The sequence below is a fragment of the Microchirus variegatus genome (genome assembly GCF_963457635.1).
Source record: "Microchirus variegatus genome assembly, chromosome: 16".
NCBI lineage: Eukaryota > Metazoa > Chordata > Actinopteri > Pleuronectiformes > Soleidae > Microchirus > Microchirus variegatus.
The window spans coordinates 12,457,492-12,474,102 of NC_139817.1; the positions used below are offsets into that span (position 1 = coordinate 12,457,492).

Sequence of the window (16,611 nt, forward strand, 5' to 3'; positions counted from 1 at the left end):
GGGTATTATTATATTGAATTTCTGCCAATAAACCCTTCTAAACATCGGACCTTTTAAACGCTAAATCATTTATTGTGGAAAATAGCATTTTCAAATCTGCTTGAGATAGAAACAAGGCATTTGACTGAGCGGCACATTATTCTTATCAATTTACTTCCTACAGACTATTTTTTAATGCGTTTATGTGTTGAATATCAAGCGTACGTCGTCGTCTGTTCTGTGTCAATAGATATTTCTCAAATGTACCACAGCTCCTTCCTTCCCTCGGCTCTGATAATCACATCGCGCTTCTCATCCACTCAGCGATAATTAAGATTCGGGGTCTCGAGGAACTGATTAACGGCGTTGGCTTGAGTTATAGGACTCGATTGCAAAAATGCCTGCACATTGATATATTATTGACAAACATATTGCCGTTTAATCACCCGATCCAATCCAAATGTATTTATAAAGCACTTTAAAAAAAACAGCAGCAGCTGAAACAAAGTGCTGTACGAATATAAAAACTACAAACTATCAACGTCTCATACTGGGTCGAAAGCCAGAGAAAAATGTGTCATCATCAAATGACTAATAAACAATATGGAACATGACGTCTTCGGCTTTTTCATAGCATTAGAGGGAAAATCATTGACGTGTTTTCATTTTAGTTTATTCCAGATATTCTGCTGAAAAACCTCCCGAGAGTTTTCCCGTCGCAACACTCGGAGTTGCATCTTTCCCTTGGTTGCATCCCCCGCCGCTCTGCTCCGCCGTGCAACGTGAACAATGCCATTAAGCATGACTTCCAAGTTGTCTTAGCCACTTTCCTGGAACTGCCGACGGAAAATAACCCCTTTCTTTACCAGAATGCTTTCTTTCTCCGCGGATTAATTGAAAACAGCCCAGCTTGTGTGCTTGGGCACCATTTAAGTGCTGAGTGAGTCACACACAGCAGTCATTTTTGACTTTCGCATTATTGCAATTTAATAATGGCCAGAGTAGAATTCTTTTCTCTCGCTGTAAAACGTTTTTCTGACTCTCCCTTTTGTTGCCTTTGGCAACCTCGAAATGAAACGCTCACCATTTCTGAAAGTAAACGCTTGAATTTTAATCTTCAGGATTTTGCAAAACTGACACACAATCATCCACACTCTGCTCTTCAGCGCTACATGAACCACCATGTGAATACTTAAGCATGCATATGGACCAGTCTATGATAAATGTAATCTTTAATATATATATTTGTCTTTGTCTTTCTCACAGGGTATGGCTTGTGTGGGTCGCACTAAAGAATGCACAATTGTTCCTTCAAACCACTATGGACCCATACCTGGTGTTCCTGTTGGAACCACCTGGAAGTTCAGAGTACAGGTTAGCACTCTCAACTGTGCATATATATAATATATATATATATATATGCTAACCTATATATATATACATATATGTATGTGTACATATACATGCATATACATATATATATGTATGTATGTGTATATGTATGTATATATATGTGTATGTATGTATGTGTATATACTACCGTTCAAAAGTTCGCGGTCACCTATATAATTTGTGTTTGTTTTCCATTAAAACTCACACTTTATTCATCAAAAGAGTTGCAAAATGAATAGAATATATAGTCAACACATTGACAAGATTATAAATAATGATTTTTATTCAAAATAATAATTTTGCCCTTTCGTCAAAGAACCAGCAAAACTGTTTTCAGTTGTGCTAACATAATTGCACAAGGGTTTTCAGGGGTTTTCTAATCATCCAATAGCCTTCTAACGTGATTAGCAAACACAATGTACCATTAGAACACTGGAGAGATGGTTGCTGGAAATGGGCCTCTATACACCTATGTACATATTCCATTAAAAACCAGACGTTTGCAGCTAGAATAGTCGTTTACCACATTAACAATATATAGAGTGTATTTCTGATTCATTCAATGTTATATTCATTGAAAAAGAGTGCTTTTCCTTCAAATATAGGGAAGTTCAGGAAGTGACCCCAAATTTTTGAACGCTTGTTTGACGGGATTAGTTTTACATGGGGGGGAGGAATAATGTCATTTTACCACAGGACATTTGTAATATTATAGTCAATTTGCATGGGATAAGAAATCTCAGTAAAAACTACCACAACCAGGAGAGGAATATTGCTCCTTCTGTCCCAGGAGCGACTGATCCCCAGTCACACGAAGCCGCCGCTATGACCGGCTCAAGGCGTTCCTGCAGTTGCACGTGTTTTGTCGTCCTACCAAGTAACCCGGGGCACCAACAAGGGCCGGGGGGAGGTAGCGAACCCGGTGATCCCGACCCGGCTCCGGCTCCGTGAAAACAACTTCACATTGACTTCCCTCCTGTCGTCGTGTGCTGTTGCTACGCTGCTTCTTGATAACACAAGTGAAGAAAGAAAATCCCCAGAAAAGTACTCTTAAACAGGAGATGGCGGAATATTTACGCACATATTTACTGCTAATCTAAGTCGCTGTAATCTTTACTGTCATGACACGTAAAATCACTTAAAACTGAGGTAATAAATACTTAACCACACTTCCTCATGTAACACTAATCCCGTCCGAATAGGGCTTACATTTCCCGTTCTGTACTGTTGATATTATCATTGTGGACTTTTACCCCTTCAGGTGAGCGAAGCAGGTGTTCACAGGCCACACGTCGGTGGAATCCATGGGCGCAGTAACGACGGCTCCTACTCTCTGGTGTTGGCCGGAGGCTTTGAGGATGAAGTGGTGTGTGTCGTCTCTCTTTGTGTGCACACGAAAGTAGCAGAGTCTTTCCTTTTCGGTATAATAACATTGACATTAACTGTGCCTGTGCTCTGTTGTAAAGGACCGGGGAGATGAGTTCACCTACACGGGCAGTGGGGGTCGCGATCTCTCGGGAAATAAGCGGATTGGAGAGCACTCGTTTGACCAGACCCTGACACACATGAACAGGTTCTGACTCTGGATTTAATCGTCTCTATGACGCACATTATATTCGTTTTGTAAATTATGCTGGCCCTTTGAGGAAAGTAGATGATAAAGTGGTGCACATACAGGTGGTACAATCCTGATTGTACTTTACTGTGATTTTCTGGTTGTGTGATCTGTCATAGCACTCTTGAGGCTTCAAAACGGAAGTTTATTTTTGCATCTGTGAGCCTATGTCCATTTTTATATATGGTCTATGTTCCCACAACATACATTTCATCCCCTGAGTGTCATTCTTCCTCTTCCAACAAGCATTTATCTTTTAAAAGACTGATTTCCTCTTGACCTCTTGATCTCAGTTCGGACAAACAACCCCCCCAAACCCCCCCAAAAATGTGATAGTATTAGCTAGTAGCTTAACGGATTAACTACATAGTATCTATTAATAAACTTTATTCATTAACATCTCTAATCCTTAGACGGATTTATTAAACACAAATTCCGTCTCTGGGTTCCTGACCCCCTGCAGGGCTTTGGCCTTAAACTGCGATGCACCTCTGAATGACAAAGACGGGGCAGAGTCCAGGAACTGGCGAGCAGGGAAGCCGGTGAGAGTCGTGCGCAGCTCCAAAGGTCGACGCATTAGCAAATACGCGCCTGAGGAGGGAAACCGCTATGACGGTATATACAAGGTAAAGACTTCTCTTTTTTTTTTTTTTTTTTTTTTTTAGACCTGCTTAATTTAAGAATAACATGACAAATGATTTTGATTGTTTGGTTCCATGTGAATTTCAGGTGGTTAAGTACTGGCCAGAGATTGGAAAGTGCGGATACTTGGTGTGGCGATACCTGCTGAGACGAGATGACGTGGAACCAGCACCGTGGACACCTGAGGGACAAGAGAGGATCCAGAAACTGGGCCTTACTGTTCAGGTTAGATTGCATTGTATTTCAACATGTGCAAACGTCCCTATTTATGTCTCAATATTATAAGCTTCTATTTAGATTCTACATATATACATACATTAGCCACTTTATTGGGTACACCTTGCTGGTACCAGGTTCCTTTTGCCTTCAGAACTACCTTCATTCTTTGAGACAGATTCAACAAGGTGCTGCAAATGTTCCTCGGAGATCCATGCTTTCATGTTGTTTTATGCCATAAAATTCAACCCTTCCACCTTAATGTCGCTGCAAAAAAATCGAGACTCATCAAACCAGGCAACATTTTTTATTTATTTTTTTCAATCTGTGCCAGTGAGCTTGTTAAATTGTAGCCTTGGTCGGTCTCTTGACAGGAGTGGCACCCGGTGTTTACTTTTCCCTGCTGTAGCCCATCTGCTTCAAGGTCTGACATGGCATTTTCCTCCCCCAGAGAAATGCTGCTCATCGGTTATTTTCCTCTTTTTTTCCCCAGACCATTCTCTTTAAACCTGAGAGATGGCCGATGGGCAGTTACTGGAAAGCATTCAGTCACTTAAATGACCTTTGTTCTTTATTCTGATGCCTCGTTTGAACTTGCTGCCGTGTGACTGGTGTACCTAACAAAGTGGCCATTGATTGTATATGTAGAGATATATACACTATCATTCAAAAGTTTGGGGTCACTTAGAAATGTCCTTATTTTTGAAGGAAAATCACTTTTTTTCCAATGAAAAAAACATTAAATGAATCAGAAATACATTGTTAATGTGGTAAACGTTTCCAGCAACCATCTCTCCAGTGTTCTAATGGAACATTGTGTTTGCTAATCGCGTTAGAAGGCTATTGGATGATTAGAAAACCCTTGAAAAGCCTCGTGCAATTATGTTAGCACAGCTGAAAACTGTTTTGCTGGTTCTTTGACGAAAGGGCAAAATTATTATTTTGAATAAAAATCATTATTTCTAATCTTGTCAAAGTCTTGACGATATTTTCGATTCAGTTTGCAACTATTTTGATGAATAAAAGTGTGACTTTTAATGGAAAACACCAAAAAATTGTATAGGTGACCCCAAACTTTTGAACGGTAGTATATATAGCACGACTTTCATTTCTTCTGACAGACAGACACTTCAAAAAGCCTGTGCCATTTCCTGTTATCCGTCACCCTATTGCATGTGTACATCTACAGCCCACTTCTCACTTCCTTTCCTCTGCATGCTTAGTACCCGCCGGGCTACTTGGCGGCGATGGCTAACAAAACAAAGAAGGAGGCCTGCGCCAGGCCCGGTCGCGGCGGCCGGGGTAAGCACTACACCGCGAGGGGACGGCCGCGGAGACAGCGTAAGATCAAAGAGGAGGAGATGGTGGAGGACGAGGAGGACATGCTGCCAGAGGCCAGTATGATGGAGGAGGGCGAGCCGCAGAGTAACGGGGAGCAGAAGACGAGCAGAGAAAGTGGTGGGTGCTTTTGAGGCTCAAAGCAGGTCAGAGCTTGTGGTTGTGAGAAGAGGACAGGTGAGAGTGAAACCTCTTATGAGAGAGCTTATAAATATATTATATCTGTGTGCCAAGAGCTATCTTTTTTTTCTTTTTTCTTTTTTTTTTACCCAGTGTAAAACTCATTTTCCTGTTTTTCCACGACCGCTTTGAATTCTCCAAGGTCGCTCGAGTCATATTTGTGTTTGTGTTTCCCAGAGTCGTCACCGGCGGCAGCAGCAGAGCCTCCGTCTAAGCGGGTGAAGGTGGAGGAGACCTTCAAGCTCTCGGAGCAGCAGCAGCAGTTGATCAGAGAGGACACGGCCAACAAGAAACTCTGGGATGAAGCCATGGAACACCTTAAAGAGGGACCGGTATGAACTATAGGGCTGTCGATTAATCTGTTGATCATTTTGGTCGATTAATTAAGTGATCGTTTGGACCAAAAATGTCTTTCTCAAACCCTGAAATGATAATGTAATCAAATGTCTTGTTTTGTCTGCAATCCTAAAATGTTTATTATTCAGTCCTAATGTTTTCTTGAGCAAAGAAACCAGAAATTATTCATATTGAAGAAGCTTTTCTGGAAGGATTCGACTGTTTCGATTATTTTTTTACATAACATTAACACACGTTGTGCGCTTTGTGTTTCTTCTCATATATACACAGAATTTCCTGCGCAAGATGGAGCAGATCTTCATGTGCGTGTGCTGCCAGGAGCTGGCCTTTCAGCCCATCACCACTGTCTGCATACACAACGTCTGCAAGGTGCGTACACACACTCTCCACTGCATTGTCTAGACGGGGGAAAGGGAACCAAATTTTTTTCAAAACAATTCTGCTCCTTGAAGTCTATCCCTTTATGGAGTGGTGCCTCAGTGTCCTGTGGGTCTTTTGTCCCAGCAACAGTCAGATTTACACTGATGCTTTCATACATACATTACTTAACTGATGTGTTAAACCACCACCCAAAGCCGCGGCTGCCCACAAATTTTCAAATTTACCTTTTTACAAAAAAATTGATTTATTATTACTATTATTATTTCTTGATTATATTTTTTTTTACTCGCATTTCTGAACAGAAACATTTGTTATAGTGGTTGAATGTTAAGCTTCATTCGTTCTCGACTTCTCAGAGAAGCCCAGGCATATTTTCATATGCATTTTTTATTCATTTGATTGTGTCCAAAGTAGTCGTCCTTGGTTTGAAACCCACCTGAAATATGCAATCACCTCACTTTATTATGTTATTGTGTTATTTGACTCCAGATGTGAAAGAAAGGCAGATTATTTTAGGGACAAAGCGGTGCATTTGTATTTAGCTTTTACTGTCTGGAGTAAAGAAATCCATTTTTTTTAAATCGTTAAAAAAGAAAACAAGTCTCACTGAGTGAGAAATAACACTGATAGTTATAACCACATGTGCGTTTACCTGCATGGACAATCTTATCATGTACACTACTGTTGAAAAGTTTGGGGTCACATAGAAATGTCCTTAGTTTTGAAGGAAAAGTGTTTTTTTTCAATGAATATAACATTAAATGAATCAGAAATACACTCTATACATTGCTGCAAACGTGTTTTTGATGGAATATGTACATAGGTGTATAGAGGCCCATTTCCAGTGTTGCTAATCGCGTTAGAAGGCTATTGGATGATTAGAAAACCCTTGAGAACCCTTGTGCAATTATGTTAGCACAGCTGAAAACAGTTTTGCTGGTTCTTCTTCTTGCTGGCAAAATTATTGTTTTGAATAAAAATCATTATTTCTAATCTTGTCAATGTCTTGACTATATTGTCTATTCATTTTACAACTCTTTTGATGAATAAAATTGCGACTTTTAATGGAAAACACTACAAAAATTGTAAAGGTGACCCCAAACTTTTGAACGGTAGTGTATAAAACTGATTTCAATCCCTGCTGTTGTGTTGTGTGTGGAAATGTCTCTCCTGTCGTCTCCTCAGACGTGTCTCCAGCGGTCGTTCCGTGCTCAGGTGTACACCTGCCCCGCCTGCCGTCACGACCTGGGCAAAGACTACACGATGGCCCAAAACAAGGTGCTTCAGGTGCTGCTCGACCAGTTCTTTCCGGGCTACAGCAAGGGCCGATGAGATCCAAATCCCCCACGTACCAGTAGAATATACACGTACATTAACGCACACAAGCATCCGTTCAGTGCACCGTGGCGTCTACCCGGCCAGGTACCTAGTGGCTCCACTTTTAAAAAAAACCGCATCGCGCACACTTACTGTACTTACCCACGGGCAAACGTATATCGCATATACAAACCATAAATGTATACAATCATTCATACACAAACAACCTCAGTAGGGACTGACCTTATCTGTTGAACGTGGACTGTTTTTTTTCCATTAACATCACCAGCCTGAAATTCAACCAAGGACATTTGTATCCTCCTTACTCCTGCCACAAAAAACGCACAAAACAATCCCCAACTCATGCACACTCACTCGCTCATTTTGTAGTTTTCCCTTCCACTGCTCAGTCCACTGGTTCCATATATATATAATATATATATGCACGTTTTTAGAGTGCATATTTCTCCTTGAGCAATACCATGAAAGCGGCCATTTTATTCCTGCCAACCTTTTAGCATTTTGTGTACCATTTATACGCGTTTTAAGGTGCTACATTAACCCAGTGATGTAGCACTCAGAGTTACAATAAACATAAACATGTATTTACAGTAAATATCATGTAAAAATCCAGCACACTGTTCTTTTTTGTCACCTTGGAGCACTTGTATGTTAAGCAGCATGCTCGCTCTGCATGTCGCTCGGGATACTGCCGTTTAACTTTTAAATTAGCAAAATCAGGCTAATCAGGGTTCAGAATTTGAGAGCACTTACAAGGCATTGATTTTTTTGAACATGCGAAAAAGAAATCCAATCTTTCTTTGAAAAAAATGATTTCTTATGAATGTACAAAGATTGACAAGCACACGTTTAATGAATCTCCCCAGAAACATCTAACATTGTTCGAAAAAATTTGTCCATGAACCCTCATTTCACCCCTTTTTTGTGTGGATTCACCTTTTTTCTTTTTTCTTTTTTTTTTTACACATCGTCCCTGGTGTTGCTCGGCAACCGTAGTCAAACAGAAGTTTACGCAAAAGATGTGAAGGATAGATATTCAACTGCTATTGTTCCTCCTGTTAGACATTTGGAGCGCTGGGTCTGTGGCATGACCTGGTTCTTCGTCTTTATTCTTTATTCAAATAAAAATGTGGGATCTACAGTCAAGTCAGGAAGTAAAATAACAGCTCTTCCCACTTATTTTAGAACGTTTTCCTGAGAGGTTCATGGCGTCAGAGCTAGTTTCAGGTCTTCTTCGTGAGCACATGATTTCAATTTTTTATAAACCCATTTTGTGGAGGAAAACACAACAAACCGATAAAGTACAGCACATATGAGTGGACACCAGTGTGATTGACAGCTGGTCGGAGCCTGGAACAAATTAATGAAAAACTGAACGTTAAATCCAACGTTATTTCACACGCAGTCTTATTATGCTACAAGTTTTATTTTAACAGAGATTAAATCGAGACTATGGAAGCTATTTTTGTCCCGAATGAGACACATTTTTCTAGTTATTACATTCCTTTTATAATAGGTTCTTATCTATCGGATTCAGCCAGTGAACACCACGGGCCCTCTGTTCACTTTTAAGATATGCACTTAAAAAAAAAAAACAATACCTCCTCAACAAGGAGGCATCACTGTCAACATTTTCCACATTATCCCACCTTCCCTTCCTCCTCCCCTATTTCACATTATTATGTGCTCCTACTGCCTGTGTAGTGACGCATTCATTATACAGCCTCTCGCGCTCTGTTCTGTCAGAGTTGAAAATGTGTTCATGAACACAGATTTTGCAGGGTTTTCCCATTGCTGGTGTGGTACTTACAAAATGCCCAGGGTTGGCAGGTCTAGTGGGAGCTAAAATAAATAAGAAAACATCCCATGGAGAGCACGTAGCAGCAGCAGCAGCAGCAGCAGAGCCTCTGCGCTGATGTGTGGTCTGGGCAGAGGCTGACACAGTCAGGATTAAAAAAATTAAAAATTCTGGGGGGTGTTGTTGTCGTCGTTCACCTGTAACAGCATTTAAGGCAAAGCCATGGTTTATATTATTTTTCTGCAGAGCCGATACAACAACGGTGTGTGGTCCTTGTTTCTGTTCATTCATTCAGGTTTTTTTTTTTGGTTTTTTTTTTAAATCAACAACATGCAAGTTCAAAATGCTAGTAAGATCTTTAAAGGTAAATGTGATGTGCATTACTTCCACTGTTGCATAATCTTGTTCAAAGATTATTTTCTTCTTGCATTGACTGGCTAACAAAAAAAAAAGAAGCGAATAGCTTTCTTTCCTTCTTTCCTTCCTTCCTTCCTTCCTTCCTCTGCTGTGACCTTTGCTCCTCTCCTCCTCCCCTCCTCTCTGCTGTCTTCTGCTCTCCGTGAATTTACAGTACTAACACTCGTTAGACGTCTTGTGGACGCTTGGCTTCTGTGCTGTGTTCTTCTTTTCTTTTTTTTTTTCTTTTTTATTGCACTCTTCTAAGGAAAAAAAACAACTTTGAGAAGTCACATTTTTACTTTTCTTAGAAAGCGTACTATTATCTGTATCCGTGCACCCATTTTCTTTTCTACCAGTTTAGTTGCTGCTCCTCTATTTTAATCATTTGGTTTTCTTTTATGTGGCAAACTCGACACATTGCAGCAGCCTGAGGAGTTCCATTGCTTCATATTGTGATCTGAAATTTTATACATGTCATAACAATACTTGATATGTACCTATTAAATATTTGGATTCCAAAAAAAGAACGTTTCTCTCCTTCTGTGGCCTGTAATTTTTATTTTTATATATAATGAGGAAGAAGATAATAATAAATAAATGCAGATCTTTTTTATTAGAATTGACAGGAACACAGTGAAGAGCAGTGTGGGGCTTTTATTTTCTTTGAAGGAAGTGACTTTGACATCTGTCAATTTTATTTTACTTTTTCAAACCAAACTTCCTCCTGTTGTTTTCGGGAATGAGACTTCTCAGAATCTCAGAAACACTGTCTGGTGATCACATGACACATTTATCTCTGGAAATGAGTAAAAAAACAAAAAAACATCTGCCCTTTAACATTTATTTGTTTCCACTTAACATTCTCCACTGTTAGTGGTTGATATTTTGTCCTTATTTTTTTTCTTTTTATTTAAAGTGTTTGTTATGGACATCATTTTGAATTATGTGAAGCATGAAATGAGCACTTGTCTCCTCAGTGAAAGCAGAAAATTACACCGGTCCCATTTGGTTCTAGGTGCTTATCATTTAATACTGAAAGGCCACTGTTACTCGACTTGTTTTTTTTTTGTCTTTAGTGGATAGGACAGTGAAGTGTAAAAGGGGGGGGGGGGGTAAAGAGGAGCAGCAAAGCACCACTTTTTGTGGAATCAAACCCAGGTCACCAACTGAGCCCTCTGGTCCCGTGTTACTGGACTCATAAATGTTTAACACCTTAAAAATAGCACATCGCTTAAACTAGGGCCTCTGCTGTGTGTTTTGCCGTTTAAAACGCTCCACGCTTAATTGCCATAATAAGCAGTTTGTTCCATTGACTACCAGTAAACAAAGGGTGTTACTACTATAAAGGGAAGCAGATGTTGCTTGTTTTTAAGGCACCGCACACGTAGGAATTCACAGCTACAAGCAACAGCATCAGAATAATAAAGCTATGAATTATCTTTAAAACAATATACTGCGTGTTCACCTATATTTGCCTATTATTTGCCTGAACTGTGCAGCTCTCACAATAGGTTGAAGAAATTTTATTTTCAAAGGTTACACTGTTGTTCTGTGAAGCCTCCTGGTGGTGGGAGGAGGTATAAACACGCTCTGGATGTCTGCCCACCTACTCTTTTATAACTGACCTGATTATTATTGAAGAATTCATTTTTTGGTGAATAGCACTGACATTATCATTTACAATGAGGTTCTCCAGAATCGTATAGAAAATGAAAATCATATATTTGGTTAAATGAGCTTCAATCAGTGAATACACAACTGTTGTTTTTGTTTGTTTTATTATCACAGATGCACAACAGGTACCACTATGCAGGTGAACAACTAACAAAAAGTTGAAAAGGAATGCCAATCCAAAAAGGAAAGAAGGAAAAAAAGAAAGAAGAAAATAATCCATTCACAGCAACGTTTTTCAACCTCCAAAATAAAACACTAGAATATTGTCAGATAAACATGGCAGAAAGAAGCAAAAGCACTTTGGATCATTCACTTTCCTTTCACTCTGTACCAATACACTCATCATAGGATCTTGAAGTCAGCACATGCAACAGCACTCGTCTTTTCCACTCCATTTCTACACTAAATTGATTCACTAATCAGCTATGAAGTACCAATTATTGGGGCTGTCGCTCAAAAGTAACGTTTAAAAAACAATAATACTTTTAAGGGGGAGGGGGGGGCAAATATTTTAATGTCAAGACTTAGCCAATTGTTACAAAAGAAAAAAAAAGCTGTACCCGAGTTTAAACCTGATGACCTTTAGTTGTACATTCAAGAAATTAAGATTTCTCTTTCTTTATCCATCATCAAAGGAAATAAAACAAGAATGGAAATAATGACAACTTAACTTACAGCTATGACGACTGCAATAAGATTGCAAGTGCAAAAAAACACCAACATTTCCTCCAGTTCAGGTGACAAGACCAATCTATCTTAAATGGAAAGAGTATATTAAAACACACACAAAGATAAATGGTGGAGGGGGGAGATGCACAGCTCACATATTCCCTTGAATAAATCATGTGGAGTGGGGGGGGGGTGAATACTTGGATTCAGACAGATACCGCCGAGAGTGTCACACAGACGGTGGTGAATATGAATAAGCTGGAATGGGATGGGCAAACGTATCACGGGAGGTAAGGTTGGGGTGTCCAGATGGCTACTCCTCGTCCGAGGAGTCCCTGTCAAAACTGTAGGCCATGAAGAAAACGTCGGGTCGAGGTGGGACGAGGGCATGGCCCGGTTTCACAATCTCAAAGCCCAGAAAACTGAAGGTACGCACCAGTTTGGCTGCAAGGAATATGTGAGGAGGATAAATACATGTCAGTAAAAGAACTGTGACAGCTGTGTGGAGGCCCTGAATTTAAAAAGGTGTGCTGAGGAAAAACAAGTGTTGCTGCACATACCTCGATCATCTCTGTTTTTGTAAAAGCAGACAAACACACTAGCGACTTTCAGGTGTTCTTCAGCATACTCCAGGAGAGCCGCGAAACTGGAAACACAAGAACATCACCTCTTAAAAACTTAATTTTCCTCTTATTCTGGTGTGTTTTATTCTCCCTTGTAATTCTCCTGTAACCTTTGACTATATCCCCTTTTCTTTTGTTTAACTTTTCCTCACCTCTCCTTGCTGCCTTCAGGAAGAGGGTCGTGCGGTATCTCCACATACAGAGCGCTGCCGCTCAGGACGGCGTCCCACTGTACCGTCTTGGAAACAGTGGGGTGAGTCTGAAAGTGGAGTATCCCAGGGCGACCATTCCCTGCTGGCTCCTCCGTTACAGTCAACTTTCGGTCCTGGGAAAGTGAAGGCAAACATTACATTTGAAAACAGCGGTGGTGGATGATGATACATACAGTACATGTGTCATGTTTCTCTCTGGTGTTGGATTTCTCTTCAACTAAGCGTTACAAAATAATTTATAAAAACAACAGCTGACAGTTCAGTGGGCTGTGCTTTCTCAGAGGCAAACCTGGATTATTTTAGTAAGAAAAATAATATTTTTAGAAAAGTGGATGTGGATTTTTAATAAATATTGATGTATTTTTGAAGGTTACAGTGCAACAAATTTAAACTTTAAAAAAAATATATATCAAAGCAGAAGGTAGGAATTAAATATTAGTCCAAACATTGGACTGCATTCAACTTTAGTTAAATCCTGGTGAACCTTGCCATGCTGTAAAAACAAAAACATGATCACATGACAGGAAGTGGTTGCAGTGAAATGTCTTCCTCTGAAAGCAGCAACTTGCCCACCATCCCCCTCCCCCCCCATCTGCATTCTCGTTCCTCCAACCAGAAATTCAGCAACAAACGTGTTAGAGTGCCTGTGTGTGTCTAGACTTACCGAGTAGACCAGCCGAGCTGAAGGAGTGTGATCCCGTGTGCCATTCCCTCGCCCACCTGGGATCTTCAGGGGTGGGAGAGGGACATCAGGAGCACCACAGAGGCCCTGGACCGCGGGTACTACTACAGTGCAGGGACAAGCTGGAGAGAGGGGACAGTCAGAACAATGAGGAAGGAAACAAGCAAGCAAGTTCCAAGTCGAGCAGTTTACTCTGCAACTTATTTTTTTTCTCCAGCTAATGAGTTAGCCCAGGGTTACTGTCCTGCATGTTTGAAGTGTTACCATGCTCCAACACACCTGATTCAAATAAATAGCTTGTGATCAGGCTTCAGCAGAGTTTGCAGACGAGCTGACCATTTGAATCAGGTGTGTGTGAGAGCAAGGAAACACCTAAAACACTCAGGACAGTGGCTCCCCAGGACCAGGACTTGTGTTTTCTTTATGCACAACTACAACAACCATTAAGTGGCAAAAAAAGGCATGGTAATCCAATACAGCTAAGCAAAGTCACGTTTTCAGGACTAAGCACTTAAACCAATAGAAATGATTAATCACACAACACGTGTTAAATCAGCAGTTCCAGCCCCACTTGGGTTAATGTTTAGTCCCTAAAAACAATGGGACAGTGTTAAAGTGGTTAAGAGAATTACAAAAAAATTGTACTAAAGCAGGGCTGGTTGTGGTGACAACAACCAACCCAAAATATTCGCTTCAAACAGCACAAACACATCCAATTACCTGCATAGTTATTCAAACAAGGATACTACTATCCTTTATTCATCGATAAATATATTTCTTGCCAATGTATTTGTGTATAAATAATGTACAACTATAACTCTTTATCTATGTTTCTACAATCTTCAGCAAATATTTAAGTACAATAACTTAGTTGTTTTTCCATCTTCATAAAGGAATGTACCGTTAAAAACATTTAAACTACACCTGCTTACAATTACCAGTGGCGATGCCTGACGCAGTAACCTACAAGCTACGTTACGTAACAATGGACTTGACTCAGCTGTCAGCTCACGGGACCTACACAGTCAGAAACATATGCTCACCTTGCGTCTTTGCGGTTAAATTTTATTTGAAACACGTTGCATACATTTTAAACGTTAAAGAGGTGCACAGCCTAACAGGAATTGGGAAAATATTTGATAAGATATCGCCTTAGGAAGATGTTACGTCGAGGAGCCAAAACACGCACAAGACACAATTTAACATGAAACAAACTAACCCATTTAAAACAAAAAAAAAACAGTGGTGACATTTAACCCGAGTTTAGTATCTTTGCACGGTGGATTTTAATTCGCCTTCAACGTGATGGTGAATTGTTTATCAGTTTCAGTTCCTTGGCTTGACGTATCAACTTCGACGACGTCCGTGGCTAACGTTAGCCGATTTGACGCTTGTCGCGTTCCCTTTAGGGCCATACAAACAACTTACAAATTGACAGTTTTACAACAACGATGAACACACGATGTTATCCTAATAGAACGCTGAAGTGTCGATTGTTTGGCATATACGTCAAATATGTACCTTTAAATGCGTTTTACTTCCGCTTTCCTGTGGCCTATAGCTAGCTGCGTTAGCTTAGCCACCCCTCCCCCACACCACTGTTAGCGTTCGGCTAAGAGATGTTTTTCATCTTTTACTTACTTCCCAATCATGTCACAGATACCGCTACTTAAATCCGCCATTGTGGTAATAGACTGTTGTTTTCCTTCTTTCTCACGAGCAAAGCAATGACTGTTTAGGATCCGCTGGAGGTTGGATTTTACCATCCGGCCTCGGGTAGAGACACGACGGGTTGACTGCTCTCTGCTATGCTCGGCTGGGAAGTAGTTGGTCTGATAGCTGGTCATGGAAGAAAAAGGAGGATTCAAGTTACCGACAACAACATAACGACATTTCCTCTAACAATTTCAAAATAAAATCCAGGCTTGTGGAATAAAAAATAACGACATGTGCATTTCTCCATTAAATACAGTTGCGGGTTCAGGTTCGTGTTCTGGAATTCAGTTATATTCTACGTTCTTTATCTGTGCAATGTCTACGTTGTCTGCATTTGGTCTGCCCAGAAAAGTTACAGAAAATATATTGCTGTACAGCAACAAGATACAATTATTGTTGGCATTATACAGCATTAAAACTCACAGTAATATCTGATCAAGGAATTCGTGAGAGCGGGGACATGCATTGGTTTTTAGCTTTAAAAGGGTCCATGAATTAATACAATCTTATTTACAGATATAATTGTGCATCCCTTGCATGCTATTTTGACTACTTTATGGTCTTTAAGGTCAAACATGCATTACATCACTGTCAATTTTAAATGTATCATTAGTTTTCGTTTACAAATAAATGTTTTGCTTTTATTTTGAAAGCGAAGCAGTGGTTACACCTGCATCTAAAAAGGCCTATTATTCCGCTGCTTACTTATGCTAACGCAAGCTAGCGCTAACCAGGAAAGCAAAGGCTGCTTTGAAAAAAAGAAAAAGCCTCCCTTCACGTTAGCTTGTGGTTGGCTAGCGCCTGTGTGTTTACGGGGGGGTGACTAATGGAAAAGTACCAAGGCCGGTAAACAAGTTAAAACAAAGACGCTCAACTCTCACAATATACTTATGTTTAGTGGACTTTAATTGTTCAATTGTATATTAGTGTATGAGCTGTGTAGAGTGTGTACATGCACATTCAGTTTACTCTGTAGATAAGGCCCCCTTAATTGTTGTTGGTAAAGAAAATGTCCACACAAACCACAATCGATGCCACCTTTAATAGTAGTTTTGGTTTAAATGTTTTTGGATGATGATCAGTTGATGGGTGATAATTTCATTTTTTAATTGTGCTCAGAGTTCCATCAAAGTACATAAAAGTACTTTTATATGAGTAGATTATGTCAGTGCCTCCGTGCACCTGTGAATGTGCAGGTTACATTTTATTCGATTAATTAGTGGAAAACCATCAAGGTAAAACGAGCTTCACGTATTAATTCAAACATGACACAATACAAATAAAAAAGAATAATAAAAAAAAGCGACTCATGTGCAGTGACTTCTGCGTCCACATGGTGGCGACAAATCAACAGCGAACACACGTCCAGTTACAACGCTTCTGTTGCCTTTTTTGTCCAT

At 40.1% G+C, this 16,611-nt stretch overlaps 2 protein-coding genes across 2 annotated transcripts in view; one reads left to right on the plus strand and one right to left on the minus strand.

The window, feature by feature from the left end:
• The window catches only part of uhrf2 (ubiquitin like with PHD and ring finger domains 2), a gene marked incomplete at its 5' end in the record, with an annotated part of 29,250 nt that extends 20,863 nt beyond the window's left edge, over positions 1-8,387 (plus strand). The window contains 9 exons of the mRNA XM_083903320.1: positions 1,246-1,353; positions 2,633-2,737; positions 2,838-2,944; positions 3,450-3,612; positions 3,716-3,853; positions 5,068-5,302; positions 5,540-5,694; positions 5,990-6,088; positions 7,286-8,387. Of these exons, the coding sequence (XP_083759446.1) occupies positions 1,246-1,353; positions 2,633-2,737; positions 2,838-2,944; positions 3,450-3,612; positions 3,716-3,853; positions 5,068-5,302; positions 5,540-5,694; positions 5,990-6,088; positions 7,286-7,432 (1,257 nt within the window). The 3' untranslated portion in view covers positions 7,433-8,387. The remainder of the gene's footprint in view (positions 1-1,245; positions 1,354-2,632; positions 2,738-2,837; positions 2,945-3,449; positions 3,613-3,715; positions 3,854-5,067; positions 5,303-5,539; positions 5,695-5,989; positions 6,089-7,285) is intronic.
• Positions 8,388-11,396: 3,009 nt separating this feature from the next.
• On the minus strand, positions 11,397-15,317 carry oaz1b (ornithine decarboxylase antizyme 1b). Its single transcript, XM_083903071.1, is given in 6 exon segments — positions 11,397-12,422; positions 12,539-12,624; positions 12,754-12,926; positions 13,478-13,564; positions 13,566-13,617; positions 15,137-15,317. Coding segments are annotated over 6 exon segments (654 nt in total). The 5' UTR covers positions 15,262-15,317; the 3' UTR covers positions 11,397-12,291.
• Between the last annotated feature and the right edge of the window lie 1,294 nt (positions 15,318-16,611).